We start from the raw sequence: 18,599 nt of genomic DNA, 5'->3' as shown, positions 1-18,599 counted from the left end.
CACAAAATTTAAATCACTACCCGCACATGGAAAAAGGAAAGGAACAGCACTTTTATGGCTCAAAGTCACAGTCAGGCAAAAACTTTCACCACATTGCAAGTTCAAGACGACCTCTAACATCGGTTTGAGCGTAAATTTTTGCTAGTGAAAATATCAATCACAAATTATCTGTTCATTGAAGAACACATGTGTGGTGTAATATATACAAATCATAAATTATATCAGCTGTCAGAAATTATCTTGATGATCTGCTCAACTCTTTCTTTTCATTTGATTTATTTCGCTCTTTTATTTTCTATATTTGATTTTAACTTGCGTCTAATGTAGATTAAATGATTTCCAATAAATATTTTCTCTTCTGCAATACCAGGCCAAATTTAACCAAACTTGGCCACAATCATCATTATGGTTATCTTGTTTTAAAAATTTGTCCGGTGACTCTGCCTGCCAACCAATTTTGTCTTTTTTGCCCATTATCTTGAAAACTATAAAATAGACCGAGAGAAACTTGAAATAACAAAAAAAAAATTATGAGCAAGGCACTCATACCACATCTTTTCTAAGATCTACAAGTATAAATGAAATGGCTGGAATCGTCCGACGACTCCTTATTGGAATTATTGCCCATTTTTGACTATATTTAACTATTTTTTTGCGTTTTTTGCTTAATATCATAAAAGTTTTAATAGATAGATAGAAACTTAAATAAGCAAAACTGATCAGCAAGACAATATCTACAAATAAGTCAACACGATCGAAATCTTCTGACCACTCCTTTCTGGAGTTATTGTTATTTAATGACGATTTTTACCCATTTGTAGTGTTTTTGCCTATTATTTATTGAAAACTACAAAAGAAAGAGAGAAACTTAGAATAGCAAAAATGATCAGCAAGACACTATTTACAAATATTAAGTAGAAAGGCTGAAATCGTCCGACGATTGAGTCTCCTTTATTGACTATTTTTACCATTTTTTGGTGTTTTTGTCTGACATCTTAAAAATAGATAAATAAACACTTAAATAGGCAAAAAATTATCAGCAAGACAAGATTTACAGGCTCATTGCCGAAATCGTCAGCCAACTTCTTAATGGAGTTATTACTCTTTATTGACCATTTTTACTCATTTTGGGTGTTGTCTGATATCCAAAAAAACTATAATAGATAGATAGACACAAGCTCCGTGTTGAAGGCCGTACTTTGACCTATAATTGTTTACTTTTACAAATTGTGACTTGGATGGAGAGTTGTCTCATTGGCACTCATACCACATCTTCTTATATTTACTTTAAATGACTAGCAAGACAAAATCTACGAATACGATAAAATTCCGTCGAAATCGTTATAGTAGTCTTTATAGGAGTTATTACCCTTAAATGACGATTTTCTTACCTTTTTTGTGTTTTGGGCAAAAACTGAAGAAGATAGAAAGAAAATGTAAACAGAAAAAATTATCATCAATACAAGATCAACAAAAAAGTTTGTTTTGTCATGAATTCTATTCTAGTCCACAATGTTGGAGAGTGTCCATAGATTGTTGAAGATGCACATAGACCTAGGAGAGCGACACAGGCTCGTTAGAGCCTTTAGTTTAAATATGCATGCAGTCTATTTTTTACGTTTCACGATCCTCTCATTCCTTTTCACATAAAAACCTCAAATTATATTGCGCGTTCAAATTTGAACGCACTTTTATGGTTTCCAAGGTTTTAGGTGCATGAAAACGGCCGAAATCCCTTATTTAATACATTCGTTTTAAGTATGATTGCTTTACACTGCTTTCCCTTCGCAAGAATTTCTAGAGTATAGCAATTTTTTTAAATGCCATATTTCATCATGATTTTGAAGAACATATCAAGAAATTATAATGATGGAGAAACGTGCCGTTTCCAATAGAGTTTTACATGTGTATTTATGATCCATTGTAAATACTGTGTACGTTTAAACATTGCCAATGTGTTGTCTTATCTAAAATATGTAAATATACTGTGAAAGGAACGTGTAAACGATTATATTACTCCACTTATTTCTACTTTATAAGAAGATAGAATAAAAATGTTTTGTTTAATGATAACTGCATCCAAGCTCCATTTAAGATCTAATTTTTGTAAAGTTTTAATTACAAGATACATTGTTTCAAATATTTCGTGACAGGTAGTCTTATAAATAGTAGCTAGGTATAGATGTATTTTAAATGGACAAAAGATCGCATGACTAAACATTTTAAACGAATTATGAGGTTATCCATTGAAATATAGTCTTAACAACAAGACGAAGTATGTAAATAAATAGAGTTATGATGTCGGAGATTTAAATTATATAGGACGACACACTCTTTTCAAAATGGATGTATTTGACTTTTTTGGATATTTTTGCTTTTATTTCTTTGGACTGCTCTTTTCAGGTAATCACTAGATTTGAAAAAAGATTATTTTAACAACCTATAAGGCCTTAATTAATAGTGGATACATAAAGAGGTTATTATTAGGGAAGTGACAGACAATATCGTGATATGTTTAGAAATGTTGAAATATATATTTATATATTATTGATATTTCTATATGTACATTATTGATACCACATATTTACTTCGTCATGTTTATGTAATGTTATTAATTATGACCTCATGTTACACATTTATCTGTGACTGAATGTTCAAATAAAATCGTGAACCTTGAAGAAAAAAGCGAACCTCCCAAAAATATTTCTTGACCGGAGTTTGTTTCCAACATCAGCATCAGGGAAATTTAACATAGTATAAATGCTATCATTTCATTTGAATGGAAGATTGAAAGATAGAAAAACTTAAGATCACACCCATCTTTAAATAATATACCTTTACTTTCAATTGTTCTCTTTTGAAATGTGTTTTTATTATTGTTTTTCTTGGCTGTTATTTGTTCATTCATTTACAGAACTCAAACATAAAAAAATGTTTGAAATAAAGTTTTGAATTGAAATTTCTCTCGTAACTCCCTGACAAAGCCATTTATCTATATTCCACCATCTCTCCATTTCTATGTTTAATTATTGGTCTTTAAGTTAACATATTTGTTAATGTACAGTATATAAGATGCCCATTACTAGTATTGAATTTTTATGTATATATCTACTTAGTATTTCTGTCTCTAATTAATATACGTCTAGTCATATTCATAGGATATGGCTTGATCACTTCATGAGTTTACCCCTTTTTCACGGCCGACACTCGGCTAACCGAGAGATTGGTCGGTTAATCTATATTGAGTATGCGGCTATATGGGCGGTTGGTCTGTTAATCGGGTCGGTTATACGTCTGTTAAGAGTAAAACGCACAATTTAAATGTTAAACTCTGTTAAATATACAGATTTTTGGCATATTATAAGAACCAAATAAAAAAAAGAAAAGTGTCTGACAAAATGATATCTATCATAGAACATTTTCCACCTGTAAAAACATTTCATAGTCTGCGCAAACTTCAGTAAAACTAAAAGGCGTCGCGCAAGTATGTGGTATTTATAGCAATTGTTTTAATAAAAGGCGAAACAAACAATTTTAGATATCATTTAAAGGACACAAAATAGTACTTTGGTTCTAAGAAATAAATTGACATTAGTAAATATTTCATAATTGTAATATAACGTGAGTAATACCACGTTTTAGTGACTATTAGGAGAATAAAGTCTGTTAATGGGTTGGACAATTAAAATTGTGTCAGTTAAGAGTTATTTAGCCACGACAATAGTTTTGCTACCTTTATAATTTCCCATTAAAAAAGTTAAGAATGAGATGCACTTGAGTAAAAAAAAAATGACAATACGGTGCAACAGTATCCTTGTAGTAAGAGAATTTTTATTTTGACTTTCTTTGCATTTTATTGAAAGGTGTGTCACTGCAATATAGCGTGATATGGATTGGCCGCTGGAATATGCAAGAATTTATTATTAACGTTTTCAATCAGCCTTGATTTTTGTGTCTGTTCAAAGAAGCACGTTCAAAAATCCGACTGAAAGTGTCTGTCTTATACAACACCGGGTACATATAACGTGTTGTCGTTCTCATATGGACATGATAATTGCCACTCGACGTTAAACCCTAATTCGTCAGCATCATCCAATTGGTTCTTTTGTTCTATTACTTAATCATATGTTTTTTTTTACAAAACATTCTAAAGAAGTAAATGGAAAGAAGCGAATGCGGCTACATTTGATTAGCTTAAGTTTTAATTCATTTTTTTCCGTTTAGTTCCTTTCTACATAAGTGCAGAGGAGAACTGCAGTTGTGCGCTTGTAAAATTCTAGCATTTGTCACCAATTTGAGTACATCGCAATCCGTTACTGTTTCAACCACCCCCTCCCCCTGAAATTTTGTTTTGTTTGCACTTTACAATATTTACTGAGCTATCAGATTCAGCGGTTGACAGGAGGCCAATGTTTATCGGACTCCAGTCTCAAATAACATAAAGTAATATACAGTAACAAAAATTGCAAAGCATCTATATAGATATCGTTGTCTATACTATTAATTTAAAAATAAGGAGATGTGGAATAAATGCCAAAATTGTTTTAACAATCATCTTGGAGGGTCTAAATAGTAAAAAGGGGTGTTTCATGTCTGTATTCTTAAACAATTGTTATTTTTCTCTCTTTTTTAGCAATGCATCACTCTCTACTGTCCTTATCTATTATTCTATATTCTGCGTCCAGATTCTCGTGTATACCATGAGGGTCCGGATTGGGGGTGTTGTTTATTTCTGTATTCTTTAAATTGTTATGTCACTTTTCTCTACATTTTATTTATTTTTCTCATTATTCTTTCTCTATTCTTTATATTTTAGCATCCCAATATATTTTACTTACTGATGTTTAGTTACATTACGACGTTTATCTCTGATATACAAAAAGCAGATGTGGTATGATTGCCAATGAGACAACTCTCCACAAGAGACCAAAATGACACAGAAATTAACTACTATAGGTCACCGTACGGCCTTCAACAATGAGCAAAGCCTATACCGCATAGTCAGCTATAAAAGGCCCCGAAATGACAATGTAAAACAATTCAAACGTGAAAACTAACGGTCTTATTTATATATGAAAAAAAAAATGAACGAAAAACAAATATGTAACACATAAACAAACGACAACCACTGATTTACAGGCTCCTGACTTGGGACAGGCACATACATACATAATGTGGCGGGGTTAAACATGGTAGCGGGATCCCAACCCTCCCCTAACCTGGGACAGTGGTATAACAGTACAACATAAGAACGAACTATAAAAATGATGTATATACTGGTTACAAATATAGATGACAAATTGGTTTCATTCATAACAACGAAACAAAATTCACATGATATTTGCAACCATTCTTGAATGAAATTAATATTACTTTAATATTACACTTTTTGAAACCATTTTTATCAATTTCCAATTTCCATTGTCTAAATTTATGTTTCATTGTTCATGTGTTGTTTCCGTATATTTTAGCCACTCGTCTTGAGCCTACCCATTTGATCCGATAACTCCCCATAAAGCAATCAAATTATATTTTCATTGCCATTCATAACTCTTAACAGACCAAATAACAGACCGGGTTTTATACATCCGACCCATTAACAGACCAGGTTTTTAATAAAAATTGATTAATATCACCAAAATACAGATTTTCGTGTAGATTTTTCACACAATGATTTTAATATGGTTAACAAACATAATGCCTGTCTTTTTTCGATGAACAAAGTATTGTATGCAAGTAAATTCAGCCAGGTTGTCATTTTGTGTACATTTTGTGTGTGTAAAATGTGTATAAATTTATTGATGAGTAACCCGCCTTTTCATTTTATTGATTGTTTATCGAAGCTAGAAAAAAAAAATAATTACACCACTGGATTCAGTACATTGAATTGTTTTGTCAGACATGAATAATTTTTATGATAAAAAATATATTTAAAAAGTTATACAATGAAACATACTGAACTTGCAAGTATTTTCTCGATAACACCTGATTAACAGACTTTAGCCAACCCAATTAACAGACCAACCGCCGATATAGCCGCATACTCAATATAGATTAACCGACCAATCTCTCGGTTAGCCGAGTGACGGCCGTGTTTTTGGAGTAAAGAAAAGAAGTGTTAAAGCAAATGTTTTGTTATATCCCTTAATTAGCCAATTAAATAAAGGTATGAAAAAGAGACACTTTAGAGATCGGTGGCGTAGATACTCACTGAGATCAAAATAAAGATTACAATTTTCAATTTTCACGACATCGATTTTTTACAAATTTATAAAAGATATATTTCACAATTAATATACACTATATCAATCTATTTAAATGTCAAATATTAGGTGATTTTTCTTTGTATCCAATATTTTACGGATGGTTATGTGCAGGTTGCTTATATAACCCCCTTGCATAGTGTCCAAAGTCAAAATGTGGAACGTCCTTTGATGTTTCACAGCTGTATGGTATAAGGAATAATGAATACACAATTCCATACAAATAAATGTTCCAAAATATTCAGAATACAGAAATTAAGTTCTGTTAAATCATGGAAATGATGTTATTTATAGAATCTCTGATTTCCAGTTCAATTTTTTCTGTAGTCAATGTAAAACAAATCGGACCACACAATGTTTAATTTATACAATGGTTTTAATACCAGAACAACTTTTTAATGGTAATCCAACGCACAATGGCGACAATAAAATAAACATTTATTATTAAGAACTATGTTCTCTATATTTCAGTATGTTCTGTGGGTGCTAGCCATAGCAGATATTACCACTATAATTCTTACTACTATTATTATTATGAGGGATATGACGGGTAAGATATCTGATGTTAAGTATAGGTTTTATTTCTAACCCCAGAAGAGGTAACTCAGTGGTTCTTGTTTAAATCATATTTCCCTCTGTACGTTGGCCTCGCAGAATATGAATTACACCTCCAAAAATGCAAGAAGTTTCAAACACAGCCGATAATGCCTGATGAAATTCTGATAAAACAAATATGAAAACCTATTTAGGAGTATATTGATGTTACGAATTTTTAGAATATATAAGAAAAACATATATATTGAGTGATCTAAAGGATATAATAATCACCTATACAGTTTTTTTTTAAGTTGTACTTATATAGCTTAAACGATGATCTGAAGTGCTCCCTACCTTCTATCTTGTTATTCATAAGTGACTTTTAAGGGCTACAAAGTATAAGCAATTTAGTGATATTTATAATTTCGATGAAATTTAACATGCATTAAACTGCATCTGATCATCGAAGAAATTATGTATGTAGCATATATTTGTGTGTGAAATTGATCTATAAATGTATAGAATTGACGTAGACATCGTCGTAAGTAAGCTTTTTTAAAATCATAAATCCTAAAAAAAAAATCTGTCCAATTACGTATTTGTCCTCTGAATCAAGCCATGACTAAAACCGTAATTATAATTATAATCATTTGAAGAGATTCCCCCCGGTCAATAAACAAGGACATGGAATTCCTGAATTTACGTAGGACTGTATTACACCTGTAATCCCCTTTCTTATTCGATATTTATTTTTTATTTTGACCGGATAATCATTTTATTTTCCACATCAGAGTTGTTGTAAATTATTCTTTATACAGCCTCTTCACCTAATTTTGAAAGACTGCATGGTAACAGTTTTAACAGATTACAAAACCTAAACAAAATTTTCCTATATAATAAACTTACATAACCATATAAAGTGAAAATACATTATGGTATTATAAAGTTAAGCATTTCATTACAATTGTATTTATTTTGGCACAGAACTTTATTATTATAAAAGTTGATATAGTTATTATATAATATGCATAGTTCTGACATGTAACTAGATACAGAACTTCCAGTTGTCATCTAAATGTGGTGACAGGCGACCACTTGATTTTCAGAAGATTACTAGTATATATACGCGTGGAAGAAATATATTATGATTTTAACAAGGCTGTCAATATAAAATAAATTTTAAGCGTATTTGTAATGGAAGTAAATAATTTGGAAATGGATATCAAAATTTGTCTTTTTCGATTGAAAAATATATGTCACACAATGTAAAAATAACTCTGCTTGCAGATTTTCAACCATCGCAAACAACAACATTTTTCATAACAAAACTATATGTGTATAAGGATAATGTACATAGTTTTTTACTTGTAAATTTTGATTTTGTGTGAATAAAAAAAATGTCAAGTCTTTGTAAAATGCTCGAAGCACAACGTCATATTTTAAAATGTTTCGAAAGAAAGCATATATAAACACTGCATACTCTAATTTCACTCTTTGTGTAGAGATATTCACTCTTTGTGCAGAAATATTAATAGGACTTGCCAGTTGGCACACATAAGCGTAAATTTGCATTTAAAAATATTCAGTACAAATTTCATAATGTGCGTTTCAAATTACTTCTTATTACTACGGAAGCCGATAAGGATCATTCAAAAAAAAATTATGTCGTAATTACGACATAGTATGTCGTAATAACGACATATTATGTGGAAATAACGACATCGCTATGTCGTAATAACGACATATTATGTGGAAATAACGACATCGCTATGTCGTAATAACGACATATTATGTGGAAATAACGACATTGCTATATCGTAATTACGACATATCATCTATATCATCTATAACAACAACCTTAACATTGCTACTTTGTGAGCATCGAAACACTATGGGAAACAACATTTTCATCTTTATTTTAAGAACTACTTATCAGAATTGAATCAAACTTGATATACGTGTGCACTAAAAGTCCTATTCAAGTGTTATTTCTTAGTTACACATTGGTTAAAACACATGACCGCCAAGGGACTTTGAAAAAATCAATGTTCAAAATCTGCTTCTCAAGATCGCTGAATGACTGAGCTTAAACTTAGTATAAATATACAATGTGTAAATAGTATCCAGGTCCTTAAAAAGAGTTTTTACGTTTTGAGCTGAGCCGAAGTTAAAAATGGCCGCCAGTGAGGGCAAAGTTTGTATCAAAACCCTATCGTAAACATATTCATTTTTGAGAATGATAAACACTGAATTTAATCAAGCTTAATTAATATTAAAGTTAGTTACGCTATATGTCTGCACATAATAGAACTTTATTTCATAATCAAGTCTAATGGGACATATTGAAATGGTGAATGATTCAGGCTTGTTGGAGCATCTATATTTATATTTGGCATTTATGTAGATCACATCAAGAAGATGTGTTAAGTACCAGAAGGATTATGTGTGCTATTGCAATCGCTTGTCGTCCGTCGTCGTCTGTATTTACCGTTAAATTTTTATTGAAGATTACAAAAATCACAAAATGTTGATAAAAGTTTAGCCGCCGTCGCCGCAAAATCAATTCCTAAAGTTTCGCTATTTATGACGTTCGTCGCAGGCGAGGTAAAAATCTGCTATTTCGCTATGTGGTCTTTTTGTATAGTATTGTGGAAATAATTGCATACAGTTCGAGATTGCATGTGAGTTACGTAAGCGCTTAACTGTTTTTTATATCCTGTGGTGTTTGTCGTTGATGAAATATGTTCGCTGTTGTTCTGCAGTTTACATGTTTTGCGACTATTACTACACTGTAGTATATTATATGTTTGTGCGTATCTCTGTGATATATGGTCTTGCGTGTGTTTGATCTGTATTTCTGTCACGTAGTGTTATCATTTCAGCGCCATTTTTAACATTGTCATAAAGCGGGAGGTTTGGCTAGCCATTAAACCAAATTCAACCCACCATTTGTTCTTAAAATGGCCTGTACCAATTCAGGAATATGACAGTTGTTATCAAATAGTTCTTTCTATGTATGTTAAGGGTTTATTTTTGTTCACTTTAGTGTTCCTGTTGTTCGTTTATTTTCCTCTTACAGTTGATATGTTTCCCTCGGTTTTAGTTTGTAGCCCGGATTTGTTTTCTCTCAATCGATTAATGACCTTTGAACACCGGTATATTACTGTTGCCTTTATTTAGTAACAGTGTCCATGCTGTTGGTTGCCGGTCAAAATCGACGGACTTCAAGTGATGCCAATACATGTAGATATCCCCAAAAAATGTTTTAGAGGACACAACTTAGATATGGGTCAAACTGATCTTTCTGAAATTTTCGGCATAGGTCCATTTTGTCACGATGAACCCTCAAAAGATTTGAGATAAATGTAACGATATTCGAGACATTATCAAAAAACTAATGTGTGACCATTATGTCCTATATTTTCAAGTTAATAACAGCGGCTGTGTTTTAAGGAGTCAAAAATCAAAGCACTCCAATGGAAAAAGCTTTGAAAATCTTCTCATTAAGAACTACAGGCCATATTGGATCAATCTTAGAGAATGGATGATCCTTATATGATGATGATTAAATATAAAAAAAGAAAGATGTGGTATGATTGCCACAAGAAACCAAATGCCACAGAAATTAACAACTATAGGTCACCGTACAGCCTTCAACAATGAGCAAAACCCATGCCACATAGTCAGCTATAAAAGGCTCCCAAATAAGAAATGTAAAACAGTTCAAACGAGAAAACTAACGGCCTAATTTATGTACAAAAAATAAACGAAAAAACAAATGTGTAACACATCAACAAGCAACAACTACTGAATTACAGGCTCCTGACTTGGGACAGGCACATACATACAGAATGTTAAACATGTTAGCGGGAACCTAACCCTCCCCTAAGTTTGTAGGAATAGTTGTCCTGGGAACATTGGTTTAAAGAACTTGGGGTCCAAAGTTTAATACAGACTTCAATGGGGAGGACGCTGTAAGAATCTCATAAAGAACCAACAGTAGCAATGCAGTTATAATTTGCATCAAGCATCAGTAGGCCATTGTGTACAAATGAAGGTACAGAGGTCCATGGGTCTGAGGACTAGGAGTCCAAAGTTTAACAGTCTTTATTTGGAAAAGCTTAAAATTCATCTTCTTCAGAATCTGCAATGGAAATGCAGTCATATTTTACACGAATCTGTACATGCCAAACATAACTAGAGGCTCCAAGAAGCCCGAATCGCTCCCCTGTGCAACTGGGTCTCATTTGACTTGATTATAAAATAAAGTTCAAGTATGTGCAAGTAAATAACTTTAATTAAGCTTGATTGCATTTAGTGTTCGTTTATTCTCCAAAAAAAGATGAATATGTTTACGCTTCAAACTTTGCTCTCACTGACGACCATTTTGAATTTTCTATTGCCTCAAAAAGTGACAACGCTAAGGTTGTCGTAATTATGACATAGCGAACAGGAGCCTGTAATTCAGTGGTTGTCTTTGTTGCTGTGTAACATATTTGTTTTTTTTCTTCATTTTTTTTTAATAAAGCCGTTAGTTTTCTCATTTGAATTAAATTGTTTAACATTTGTCATTTCGGGGCCTTTTATAGCTGACTATGTGGGGGCTTTTCTCATTTTTGAAGGCATTATGATGACCTATAGTTGTTAATTTCTGTGTCATATAGTCTCTTGGCAATAATAATACATACTATTTTATATATGTATAGCGATGTCGTTATAACGACATAAGGATGTCGTTATTACGACATAGAGATGTCGTAATTATGACATAGTGATGTCGTTATTATGACATGCTATGTCGAAATTACGACATAGTTATGTCGTTATTACGACATGCTTTCTTTGTCGTAATTACGACATATTTTTTTTTTTTGAATGACCCTTATCGGCTTCCGTATATTTCAACATGTGCAAATTAAAAATTAAACGTCCCCAGTTCATACACGATAAGAAGTCTTAGAAGACACGGATTGATATAATGGGTAAATGATTTTACAAATGTATAATTTATAATTTAAAAAAAGTGTTTAACAAGTAAATATTCTGATCTTCTTTACCCGACAAGGCTTCCCATTGCTAGAAATCAATCATCTTGGAATAACACTAAAATGTATTAATGTGATGATTTGTAGAAAACTTGTGCAAAATATTAGCCAATTTGGAAAGTAAAAATGCTGCTTATGTTCCATAAATTTTGTGAAGTGCAATAAACACATACAACGTTAAAAATCTTTTGAGCTAACTTATGCAATAAACAAATTCGCTGGTAATAGATTTAAAGAGAGGAACCGATATCATAAATTGCCATAATTTCGTTTGATAAAAGTAATTGTAACAGAGATAAAGTAGATATATTTTTATATGACTTGTTATATAATCTTATTCAAGTTTGGCCATCTTTGATCTTCAATTACAAATATAAAACCAGGGAAATTGGCCACTGTTCGAAAGAAAAAATTCAAGTAATTTATAAATATTGAGTCTTTTTGTAATTATTACAGTCATGGTAGAAAATTTCAGAACGGTCAAGTCATTTTCGATTTCCCCTCTTTAAACGCGATTGTCTTTCATCAGTGTCTCATTGGCATCAATATAAAAATAAGGAGATGTGGTATGATTGCCAATGAGACAACTTAGTATCCACCAAAGTTCAAATGAAGTGGATGTAAGCAATTACAGGCAACGGTAGGCCTTCAACAATGAGAAAAACCCAAACCGTATAGTTGGTTATAGGCCCCGTTATGAAAAATATGACACAATTCAATTGAGAAAAACTAACGGCATAATTTGTAACAAAACAAAACAATAAACGAAAAACAAATATGACAGAGACGAACCAACGACAACCACTGAACTACAGGCTCCTGACTTGGGACAGGCACATAAAGAATGTGGCGGGGTTAAACATGTTTGTGAGCGCTCAATCCTTCCCCTAACCTGGGACAGTGGTGTAACAGCACAACATAAGAAACTGGGACAGTGGTGTTACAGCACAACATAAGAACAAACTATAAAAATCAGTTGCATAAGACTTAACTCATCGGATCGATACAAAGAAAAACATCAAACAAAAACACAGACAGGACATGACAGGGTATATTTCCATCCCTCATCCCTAACAATAAAAAAGACAATAAGTAAAGATCTGCGAGTACTCGCAGTTGCTGACAGCTAGTTCAAAGCCAATAACAACTAATAAAAAAAATCATGTATCTAAGACTAAAATATCAATCAGTACACATCCAACTTCCAATGGATTTAGTGTAAAGACGTCCTTAACAGTCAGATAAAACATGACCTCGTGCAATGCCAAAATATAGGTATCGACAGATTATTATATCAACCTTATTCTATATAACTCAGACTTGTATTTTTGTTAATTTCAGCTCTGCCAGTATGGTAGCTGGTAGTATTATAGGTGGATTAATTGCTCTGTGTATCATCATAGCTATTGTCATTGTGGTTGTACATGCCTGTAATTGTTGTAAAACACACGGTATACGTGGCCACACGATACGCCAAACACCTATTCCCTCAGTGACTGCAAGAGCACCTTACAACAGTAAGTTTTTTTAAAGTTTGAACCCGAGTGCAAAACTAAAAAAAGGAACTGGAAAAATTGCGTCATTTTGAGATTTAGATACTTGTATGAGCCAAGGGATTGCCCGAAAAGATATTTTGCAATAAGATATCTTATACAACGGTATTAATATGACAAATAAATATTTCTGAGTAATGCCTATGGTCATATCAAATATGTCAAAAATATATGTAGATCACCAAGTTATGTCACCTATTTCTAAATGAGTAGAGGGCAACACGTATTTTTTTTACACTTTCTCTTGCAACAAAATATGTTTTGTTGGCCAGGCCATGGCTCATATTTACACATTATTGATAAGATTTTTAAAGTAAGGCTATTTTTACAGTCTTTTCGGTCTCGAATTAAAGGCAAGAAGTTTGAATTCCGAATGCAAACAAGTAAGACAATATTAAATCAAAGTACTGAAGTACTGAACATCGGATGACCGCAAGTTCTTGTGGATGGTCAAAAGCACTTGTCACAGAAAAAAATCACATCTCTATACCTGAAACTGAGGTTAATGTACAGAGATATATTTTTTCTGAGACAAGTTCGTGCGTGGATGATGAATAAATGACAGGAAATTCAACCTCACCGTAATAACTATTATATTGTAGTGATACAAATCAGTATACACTGGTTTGTTGTTATATATTATATTAATATAACAGTTACATATATATATAATTTTCATCCATTTGTAAATCATTCTATTATACTATTCTAATAAAATGCAGTGCAAGTGCATGGTGGACACTCTTCTGTAAAAATTCGATTTTTCTAAAAGATTGGATATGAGTAGGCATTCATATTTTCCCGCAAAAACAATTACAGAGTTACCGGTCCTTGCCGGGATTGTCGCAAAACGTTCTTGAGATATTCTTCCGCATGCTTTAACACAATTTTTCGGTACGTGTGCATAGATATTATCAATGATTTTTTACTTATATATATATATATCTAACGACAAAACATTTTCATATTATTAATTTATGTTCTAAACAAAAATATTTTTTTCAGTATTCATTGAAGAGATGTATTTATAACAAACGATAAGGAATGTTAGTTTGCACTCGTTAATATCCGCGTATTTATCATGTTTATAGATCGGTTACAAACCCTAAAACGAAAGTTACGTAATGGAAATCTAGGCGATAGCATTACATCGGAATGCCCTCACGGTCATCGCGATGTAAAAATCTGACAGATATGATCATGTCTTGTGAACATTCGGAGGAATGTTATTTGATAGATTTATTCTACTTTTTAATCTTCGAACAAACGGGATCAAAAAGAGGCCTTTTCATACCAATACATCTAGAAACAATTTTTAACAGTTATGAAATTTTTAACATTCTTATTTAAATAAGGATGCAATCTTGATCGCGTTTGCCTGTCTCAAAATCTGAATAGGTGTTTCATGAACCACCTAAGATACTGCATGTTATTCAGCGAATTATTGCGAATTAGAACCAGTCTTTCTTTTTTCCATCGAAGAAGCGACGAAATAATTAACCGAATTTTATACCAGTCTTTTTTTACTTTGACAGGTTTTATTGTTGACTTAATTTTTAAGAATTCTATATCTGAGGAATTAATGTTGTACAAATGTAAAATAATCTGTAAGGAGCGTATCACACATGTTTTTCTCATTTGGGAACTTGTATCCGAAAAGTGCAGTAGAAGTTCCTAACGAATATTATCGAGTTAAAGAATGAGTTGCAAAAAAAATCTTTTGGATAATTTTGTAGTTATATTGATATAAATGTATATTATTTTTTTTTTTCGTTTTTAGCACCTCATCACAATAACTGGTCATATTTACCACCGTCAGCGCCTCCGTATCAACCATTAACGACAAAGCCACCACAGTATACAAGTAGTGATATAAATCCTCCTCCAGCGTATGAAAACATTAGTGTATCATCGCCGCCATTAAATACTACATTTCAAGGAATATCGTCACCAGCATCACCAGCTCCGCCATACAGTGAAATAAGGTCATGAGGATCACCAGCTCCGCCATACAATGAAATAAGGTCATGATATGGTGGATATAGAAGCACAAACCTGGAATTTGTCCTGTAACTTATTACATGTATATATACATTAATCAAAAGTTAATGCACATGATTGGAAACAAAATCAGCTTCATCTTATTGTTTTTACACGCATATGATATATTTGACAATCATTTTAAGCATCAAATGTGGAAATTCTTCTTCAGTATAGAGATTGTTATGTAAATTAATTCCACTTAGATATTCCCGGGAAATCATCAGATATTTCTGACACTACTACAAGTTGAATTATATATCTTGTGTGTGTGTGTGTGTGTGTATACAACCTAATAGTATGATCTGACACAGATCATAATTCTGTTCATGCAGTAGAGAATACCTAGCTTAGAATTTTGTGTAGAAATGATGTTATTGATTTAAGAATTTCCGTTTTAATTACATGAAAAATAGGGGTTCACTGGCTACCTTTTTTTATCTAAATCTTGTGAATTTGAGTGATGTACACACAAAAAAGTACATGAAAAATTACGATTTTGCTGAGTGACGCCGTCACTGCGTAACGTTTATTTTGTCATTTGAAGCTTTTTTAACTCTGCTTTCCGATTTTATATGATTATTATTGAACAGAAATGAATAGTGTGACCTTTGTACAAATGTTAAATATAAAAATGAATGAATATCGATTCCATCATGAAAACCCACGTCGAATGCAGCATTTTAATCTTAAATTCAAGGAACTTAATGCAAACCGACAGTTTGGAAAACACCATGGTTTATCAAGCCTGTTTTACTTTAAGCATTGATCAAGTTGCTTTTCTATTGGTGCTGAGTAAGGATATATTAGAATCGTGCTTTGCATTAAGATTTTTATTATAACTATCAATTCATTTATATGTAGTGACACGAATAGTTCTCTTGTGAATATCTGATGAGAGAAGACAAATTAGATCACCATCCTCATCCTTATCATCTCCATCTTCATCATCATGTAACTGCTGGCAGTTACTTTTATATGTTATAAATACAAACCCTGCTATGCAGGTACAATTTTATGAGGATTTGCCAATGTTACAGCGTTGTTTTAAGATTGTTTGTTTATTAACATGTTTTGATTGACATTTCACATAGTGCCTTCCAATTTGATTAAAATCAATATCTTCATTTGTACCCGTTTACTGATGTAACCAACCTTACTATACGTAAGCAAATGAAACTCCGGTTTTAACTAGAATTGGTGCTTTTTGTTATCTTCGAAAATAATATCAAACTTATTCAGAGGGATGATTAATTTTGTGAATAGGAGTATAACATGTACATGCATTATACAAATTAACAGAAATATTATCATAAATTCATTGTGTTTTAAAAATATATTATGCTATTGGTTTGCTTTAAAGCATTGTTAAGTCAATAAAAATCAAATGATCACCGAGTGTTTTTTTTGGTCAAATGTTGAAATTGTTCACATAACACACAAACAGGCTCATAAAGTGTTGCAATTTCTAGAAACAACTATTGCAAACTTTTGAATATTTACATTGTTAAGAATCAATGTTTCACAGGAGTTAAAATACCAAAGTAACTTTGATTCAGCATATGCACATTTGTAAATGAAAACTAATGAAGTTTGAATGTTTAAGAGCCTATATGAATAAACTTTTAAGACCCCCTAAAAAGCAAACAACAAAAACAAAAGCAAAAAAAAAAAAAAAACACACAAAAAAAAAAACCCCACAAAAAACACAAAAAAACCAATGCAAACACACGCATTTTATTTAAGCAATGCAATGCTTCTATAATAGAAAAAAATATGAAAACAAGACTATAAATTTCATGCGTCGGAAGCGCTTTTCTGGATTTACCTTATCAAACACGTTCAAAGTCGAACATTTGAAAGCTAAAGAACCGAAATAGTTTAAGATCTATATCACCAACAAGAACCTAAAAATAATAGCCATATACATCAAAGGTCAATTTTGCCCGAGGGAGTTAAAACCTTAGTTTCTTAATAATTTTTAAATTTATAAACGAACAATTTAAGAAAGGTTTGTTATAAATCAGAATTAGTCTTTGAAGGATACCAGGAACCAAAATAACCTAGTATTTGAAAGACAATTCATCGATATTCCTCCAATTCAGTTTGAGATAAATATTTCTTAACTGATTTTTATTTTGAATATTTCAACATGCCTTTTGTTGAACTACTGATCGCGATAAATGGGGGAGCTTTGAGTTATCCTAAAACTAATATCAAGCCCACTAGAAGCCAATGTGCCAGTGCCAAGTATTCTTATCAGTGGATGTGATTGTTTAGATCTTATTTCTTCCTTTGCTATTATGTTGTATTGACCCTATTTACGACTTTATTTCTTCTTTGCTGCGCTGCTAAAACTCACCAAAGATACCAGGCTTATAATTTGATACGTCTACATAGACTCATCAGTGGCTCTCAAATCAAATAGATAAAATGCCAAACAAATACGAAGTTAAAGAGCAATGAAAAAAAAACATTGTTAACTGTTAAAACAATTTGAAGAATGGAATTATATACGATGTTTAATATGGTCATTGATAAAGGACTAGTTCGATCCGATGTTAACGGAACCAAGATCTGATGTTTGCAAATATATATAAGTTTATAAATTAGCCGAACCAGGAAGTTAGGACAGTAGAATGGCATGGAAAAATTTATGAATGACAAAATCTTAACGACATTTTAAACTTTTTTTATTGATATGTGCGACAATACCAATATACTCAGTAAGGTATACAGTCAATCGTACTTGACCGAAAACGTTATTGAATGTTTACAACAGGTAACTATGTACATGTATCTGTAATTTATGCCGGACGGATCTGTCTATGCTGCTCAAATTACCCCATTAACTATTAACGTTCATGGCAAATCATATGTTAAGATGAATTTTCTATAACGATAGAAACAGTGGGAACACAGAAAAGTTTTCAGCAACAGTACATAAACGAAACGTTTGATGCTTTTACTGTTAGTTGTAGAGTTGTAAGAAACAAAATGAAAGGCACATTAACTGTTCTACTTCCATATCTTGTTATCCGGAGATGGGTCTATCTTATTAGAGGTGAAAAATTTTGTCCTGCCTTTTTTTTTAGTTGTAATCTCTGTCCTGCCATTTTTTTTATTAGTTTACCCTGTCTTTTTTTTACATAAATTGTCAT

General features: G+C 32.0%; 1 protein-coding gene across 2 annotated transcripts; it reads left to right on the top strand.

The window, feature by feature from the left end:
- Positions 1–2,236: 2,236 nt before the first annotated feature.
- LOC127735609 (uncharacterized) lies at positions 2,237–16,830 on the top strand. 2 transcript variants are annotated; one of them, XM_052245946.1, is made up of 5 exons: positions 2,237–2,403; positions 6,735–6,813; positions 13,187–13,362; positions 15,179–15,383; positions 15,423–16,830. In XM_052245946.1, exons 1-5 carry the CDS (start codon positions 2,343–2,345, stop codon positions 15,427–15,429), a joined length of 528 nt encoding a protein of 175 aa, XP_052101906.1. In that variant the 5' UTR covers positions 2,237–2,342; the 3' UTR covers positions 15,430–16,830. The 2 variants fall into 2 exon arrangements, with proteins under 2 accessions (XP_052101906.1, XP_052101829.1); XM_052245869.1 differs by having other exon boundaries at positions 2,238–2,403; positions 15,179–16,830.
- Positions 16,831–18,599: the final 1,769 nt, after the last annotated feature.

The sequence above is a fragment of the Mytilus californianus genome, unplaced genomic scaffold (genome assembly GCF_021869535.1).
Source record: "Mytilus californianus isolate M0D057914Y unplaced genomic scaffold, xbMytCali1.0.p SCAF_1, whole genome shotgun sequence".
Classification (NCBI taxonomy): Eukaryota; Metazoa; Mollusca; class Bivalvia; order Mytilida; family Mytilidae; genus Mytilus; species Mytilus californianus.
Note: the sequence above shows the minus strand (reverse complement) of the source record. Positions and strands in the feature narration are given on the sequence as shown.

Bases quoted from the DNA above. Each gene is read 5' to 3' on its own strand.
- LOC127735609 (XM_052245946.1), top strand. From the start codon at position 2,343: ATGGATGTATTTGACTTTTTTGGATATTTTTGCTTTTATTTCTTTGGA. The intron at 2,404-6,734 runs GTAATCACTAGA...TCTATATTTCAG, and splicing joins CTTTGGACTGCTCTTTTCAG to TATGTTCTGTGGGTGCTAGC. The intron at 13,363-15,178 runs GTAAGTTTTTTT...TTTCGTTTTTAG, and splicing joins TGCAAGAGCACCTTACAACA to CACCTCATCACAATAACTGG.